Source organism: Ranitomeya variabilis, chromosome 4 (genome assembly GCF_051348905.1).
Source record: "Ranitomeya variabilis isolate aRanVar5 chromosome 4, aRanVar5.hap1, whole genome shotgun sequence".
NCBI classification, from domain to species: Eukaryota; Metazoa; Chordata; class Amphibia; order Anura; family Dendrobatidae; genus Ranitomeya; species Ranitomeya variabilis.
This window is the reverse complement of record NC_135235.1, coordinates 251,812,209-251,818,208: the sequence shown is the minus strand read 5'-3', so window position 1 is coordinate 251,818,208 and position 6,000 is coordinate 251,812,209. Positions and strand designations below refer to the sequence as shown.

General features: G+C 51.4%; 1 protein-coding gene across 2 annotated transcripts in view; it reads left to right on the top strand.

Moving 5' to 3' along the window:
* The first annotated feature begins 860 nt into the window (after positions 1-860).
* The window catches only part of SORL1 (sortilin related receptor 1), a 64,280-nt gene continuing 59,140 nt past the window's right edge, over positions 861-6,000 (top strand). The window contains exon 1 of one of the 2 annotated variants that reach the window (XM_077249467.1): positions 861-1,166. In XM_077249467.1, coding sequence (XP_077105582.1) covers positions 969-1,166 — 198 coding nt within the window. In that variant the 5' untranslated portion in view covers positions 861-968. The remainder of the gene's footprint in view (positions 1,167-6,000) is intronic. The other variant, XM_077249468.1, reaches the window with a different exon arrangement.

Below are 6,000 nucleotides of genomic sequence, written 5' to 3'. Positions count from 1 at the left end.
ACAGACACCTGGAGAGATCGAGGGGACGTGACCGACACCCGGAGAGATGGGGGGGACCTGACCGACACCTGGAGAGATGGGGGGGGACGTGACCGACACCTGGAGAGATCGGGGGGACGTGACCGACACCTGGAGAGATCGGGGGGACATGACCGACACCTGGAGAGATAGAGGGGACGTGACCGACACCTGGAGAGATCGGGGACGTGACCAACATCTAGAGAGATCGAGGGGGGACGTGACTGACACCTGGAGAGATCGAGGGGGGACGTGACCGACACCTGGAGAGATGGGGGGAACGTGACCGACACCTGGAGAGATGGGGGGACATGACCGACACTTGGAGAGATCGGGGGGACATGACCGACACCTGGAGAGATCGAGGGGACGTGACCGACACCTGGAGAGATCGGGGACGTGACCAACATCTAGAGAGATCGAGGGGGGACGTGACTGACACCTGGAGAGATCGAGGGGGGGACATGACCGACACCTGGAGAGATGGGGGGAACGTGACCGACACCTGGAGAGATGGGGGGGACATGACCAACACCTGGAAAGATCGGGGGAAACGTGACCGACAGTGGGAGAGATGGGGGGGGGGGGGCGTGACTGACACCTGGAGACATCGGGGGGACGTGACCGACATCTGGAGAGATCGGGGGGACGTGACCGACACCTGGAGAGATCGGGGGGACGTGACCGACACCTGGAGAGATCGGGGGGGGGGGGGGGTCTTAACCGACACCTGGAGAGATTGGGGGGACGTGACCGACACCTGGAGAGATTAGTGGGGCAGAGGTAGGGGATGGGGGAAAGGTGACTAATGTTTTGGGGGAGATATGTCCGGTCCCTGCACATTTCCGGGGGGTCCGGTGGTGGCGTCGCTCGCTGTGAGGTGACCGGTGCCGGTACGTCACGTGTCTCCGGTAGGCGGCGGTGTTGGGGGGGTCACGTGCTGTCAGAAGATGGCGGAGTGTGAGGCGATGAGGAGGCGGCAATGGTGGTCGCTCTCGGTGGCCGGGGTGTGGATGCTCTGTCTGGGGGTAGCCATTGCTGGGGAGGGCACAGTGACCGCCCGTCACCGGGGAACTGAGAGGAGCGGAGAGCGGAGTAGGAGGAGTCCGCAGCCCAGCGCCGAGCCCCCGGTGCAGCTGTACGGTCAGGTGAGGAGGAGCCCGGATGTCTGACACCTGTGTATATATGTTCACAATGCCCCCTATACTGCTGTGTGTATATAGTGACCCCCTATGCTGCTGTGTATAGTGACCCCCCTATACTGCTGTGTGTATACAGTGCCCCCCTATACTGCTGTGTATACAGTGCCCCCCTATACTGCTGTGTATACAGTGCCCCCTATACTACTGTGTGTATACAGTGCCCCCTATACTACTGTGTGTATACAGGGCCCCTATACTGCTGTGTATATACAGTGTCCCCTATACTGCTGTGTATACAGTGCCCCCCTATACTGCTGTGTATATACAGTGTCCCTATACTGCTGTGTATACAGTGCCCCCCTATACTGCTGTGTATATACAGTGTCCCCTATACTGCTGTGTATACAGTGTCCCCCTATACTACTGTGTGTATACAGTGCCCCTATACTGCTGTGTATACAGTGCCCCCTATACTGCTGTGTGTATACAGTGCCCCCTATACTACTGTGTGTATACAGTGCCCCCTTATACTGCTGTGTATATACAGTGCCCCCTATACTGCTGTGTATATACAGTGCCCCCCTATACTGCTGTGTATATACAGTGCCCCCTATACTGCTGTGTGTATACTATGCCCCCCTATACTGCTGTGTATACAGTGCCCCCCTATACTACTGTGTGTGTATACAGTGCCCCCCTATACTACTGTGTGTGTATACAGTGCCCCTATACTGCTGTGTGTATACTATGCCCCCTTATACTACTGTGTGTATACAGTGCCCCCCCATACTGCTGTGTGTATACTATGCCCCCTATACTACTGTGTGTATACAGTGCCCCCTGTACTACTGTGTGTATACAGTGTCCCCTATACTACTGTGTGTATACAATGCCCCCCTATACTGCTGTATATACAGTGCCCCCTATACTACTGTGTGTATACAGTGCCCCCTATACTGCTGTGTGTATACAGTGCCCCCTATACTACTGTGTGTATACAGTGCCCCTATACTACTGTGTGTATACAGTGCCCCCTACACTACTGTGTGTATACAGTGCTCCCTATACTACTGTGTGTATACAGTACCCCCTATACTGCTGTGTATATACAGTGCCCCCCTATACTGCTGTGTATACAGTGCCCCCTATACTGCTGTGTATATACAGTGCCCCTATACTGCTGTGTATATACAGTGCCCCCTATACTGCTGTGTATACAATGCCCCCTATACTACTGTGTGTACACAGTGCCCCCTATACTACTGTGTGTATACAGTGCCCCCTATACTGCTGTGTATACAGTGCCCCCTATACTGCTGTGTATATACAGTGCCCCCATATACTGCTGTGTATACAATGCCCCCTATACTACTGTTTGTATACAGTGCCCCCTATACTACTGTGTGTATACAGTGCCCCCCTATACTGCTGTGTATACAGTGCCCCCCTATACTGCTGTGTGTATACAGTGCCCCCTATACTGCTGTGTATATACAGTGCCCCCCTATACTGCTGTGTGTATACAGTGCCCCCCTATACTACTGTGTGTATACAATGCTCCCTTTACTGCTGTGTATACAGTGCCCCCTATACTGCTGTGTGTATACTATGCCCCTATACTGCTGTGTGTATACTATGCCCCCTATACTGCTGTGTGTATACAGTGCCCCCTATACTGCTGTGTGTATACAATGCCCCCTATACTGCTGTGTGTATACAGTGCCCCCTATACTGCTGTGTGTATACAGTGCCCCCTATACTACTGTGTGTATACAGTGCCCCCCTATACTGCTGTGTATATACAGTGCCCCCTATACTGCTGTGTGTATACTATGCCCCCCTATACTGCTGTGTATACAGTGCCCCCCTATACTACTGTATGTGTATACAGTGCCCCTATACTGCTGTGTGTATACTATGCCCCCCTATACTGCTGTGTATACAGTGCCCCCCTATACTACTGTGTGTATACAGTGCCCCCCATACTGCTGTGTGTATACTATGCCCCCTATACTACTGTGTGTATACAGTGCCCCCTGTACTACTGTGTGTATACAGTGCCCCCCTATACTGCTGTATATACAGTGCCCCCTATACTACTGTGTGTATACAATGCCCCCCTATACTGCTGTATATACAGTGCCCCCTATACTACTGTGTGTATATACAGTGCCCCCTTTACTACTGTGTGTATACAGTGCCCCCTATACTGCTGTGTGTATACAGTGCCCCCTATACTACTGTGTGTATACAGTGCCCCTATACTACTGTGTGTATACAGTGCCCCTATACTACTGTGTGTATACAGTGCCCCCTATACTACTGTGTGTATACAGTACCCCCTATACTGCTGTGTATATACAGTGCCCCCCTATACTGCTGTGTATACAGTGCCCCCTATACTGCTGTGTATATACAGTGCCCCTATACTGCTGTGTATATACAGTGCCCCCTATACTGCTGTGTATACAATGCCCCCTATACTACTGTGTGTACACAGTGCCCCCTATACTACTGTGTGTATACAGTGCCCCCTATACTGCTGTGTATACAGTGCCCCCTATACTGCTGTGTATATACAGTGCCCCCCTATACTGCTGTGTATATACAGTGCCCCCTATACTGCTGTGTGTATACTATGCCCCCCTATACTGCTGTGTATACAGTGCCCCCCTATACTACTGTGTGTGTATACATTGCCCCTATACTGCTGTGTGTATACTATGCCCCCCTATACTGCTGTGTATACAGTGCCCCCCTATACTACTGTGTGTATACAGTGCCCCCCATACTGCTGTGTGTATACTATGCCCCCTATACTACTGTGTGTATACAGTGCCCCCTGTACTACTGTGTGTATACAGTGCCCCCCTATACTGCTGTATATACAGTGCCCCCTATACTACTGTGTGTATACAATGCCCCCCTATACTGCTGTATATACAGTGCCCCCTATACTACTGTGTGTATACAGTGCCCCCTATACTGCTGTGTGTATACAGTGCCCCCTATACTACTGTGTGTATACAGTGCCCCTATACTACTGTGTGTATACAGTGCCCCCTATACTACTGTGTGTATACAGTGCTCCCTATACTACTGTGTGTATACAGTACCCCCTATACTGCTGTGTATATACAGTGCCCCCCTATACTGCTATGTATACAGTGCCCCCCATACTGCTGTGTATATACAGTGCCCCTATACTGCTGTGTATATACAGTGCCCCCTATACTGCTGTGTATACAATGCCCCCTATACTACTGTGTGTACACAGTGCCCCCTATACTACTGTGTGTATACAGTGCCCCCTATACTGCTGTGTATACAGTGCCCCCTATACTGCTGTGTATATACAGTGCCCCCATATACTGCTGTGTATACAATGCCCCCTATACTACTGTTTGTATACAGTGCCCCCTATACTACTGTGTGTATACAGTGCCCCCCTATACTGCTGTGTATACAGTGCCCCCCTATACTACTGTGTGTATACAGTGCCCCCTATACTGCTGTGTATATACAGTGCCCCCCTATACTGCTGTGTGTATACAGTGCCCCCCTATACTACTGTGTATACAATGCTCCCTTTACTGCTGTGTATACAGTGCCCCCTATACTGCTGTGTGTATACTATGCCCCTATACTGCTGTGTGTATACTATGCCCCCTATACTGCTGTGTGTATACAGTGCCCCCTATACTGCTGTGTGTATACAATGCCCCCTATACTGCTGTGTATACAGTGCCCCCTATACTGCTGTGTGTGTACAGTGCCCCCTATACTACTGTGTATATACAGTGCCCCCTATACTGCTGTGTGTATACAGTGCCCCCTATACTACTGTGTATATACAGTGCCCCCTATACTGCTGTGTGTATACAGTGCCCCCTATACTACTGTGTGTATGCAATGCCCCCTATACTGCTGTGTATACAGTGCCCCCTATACTGCTGTGTATACAGTGCCCCTATACTACTGTGTGTATACAGTGCCCTCTATACTGCTGTGTGTATACAATGCCCCCTATACTGCTGTGTATACAGTGCCCCCTATACTGCTGTGTGTATACAGTGCCCCCCTATACTGCTGCTGTGTATATTGCCCTCCACCCCCTGCCCTGTATACTGCCCTCCTTTCCTGTATACTGCCTCTCCACCCCACCCCAGCCCCTGTATACCTCCCTCCACCCCCCTGCACTGTATACTGCCCCCCCCCCCGCCCTGTATACTGCCCTTTGCTTTTTTATTTTCTTCCCTTACGTACATAGCGCCAGTAATCCCGCAGTGCTTTGCAGACATGATCTTCACTGTCCCCATCGGGGCTCTCGGTCTGTGTTCCCCGTCAGTTTGTCTTTGGAGGTGCTGTATCCCCTGCTGTACCCACACAACCCTGTATTTATAGCTGCTGTATCTGCGCCCCCCTCTTACCCCACGCTGCCCCTCTCGGTGTGACGGTCTCTGCACTACTACAACTCCCATTATGCACTGATAACGGGGGATGTTTTCCATATGACACCCATCGCACAGTGTGTTCCCCTTGTCCGTGTTTACTTGCAGATTTTTGCTCTGATGGTGTCTTGTGACCCCAGGGACAGAATCCGCCGCCTCTTGTCTCTTTATTATGAAGCTTTTATATTGGGCAGAACTGAGAGCGGGGACACTGATACCGGACCGGAAACGCGATTGTCTGCGGCGTCCCCAATATATCATTGTGTGACACAGTCTGTCCTGAGATGACGTCCAAGACTCCAGTGACGATCCCCAGAGAAGCCGCCATGTTACTGGTCATAGGTTCACTTCTTACTCTGTTCATCCTGAGCAGCCTGATTCAGGAGTGT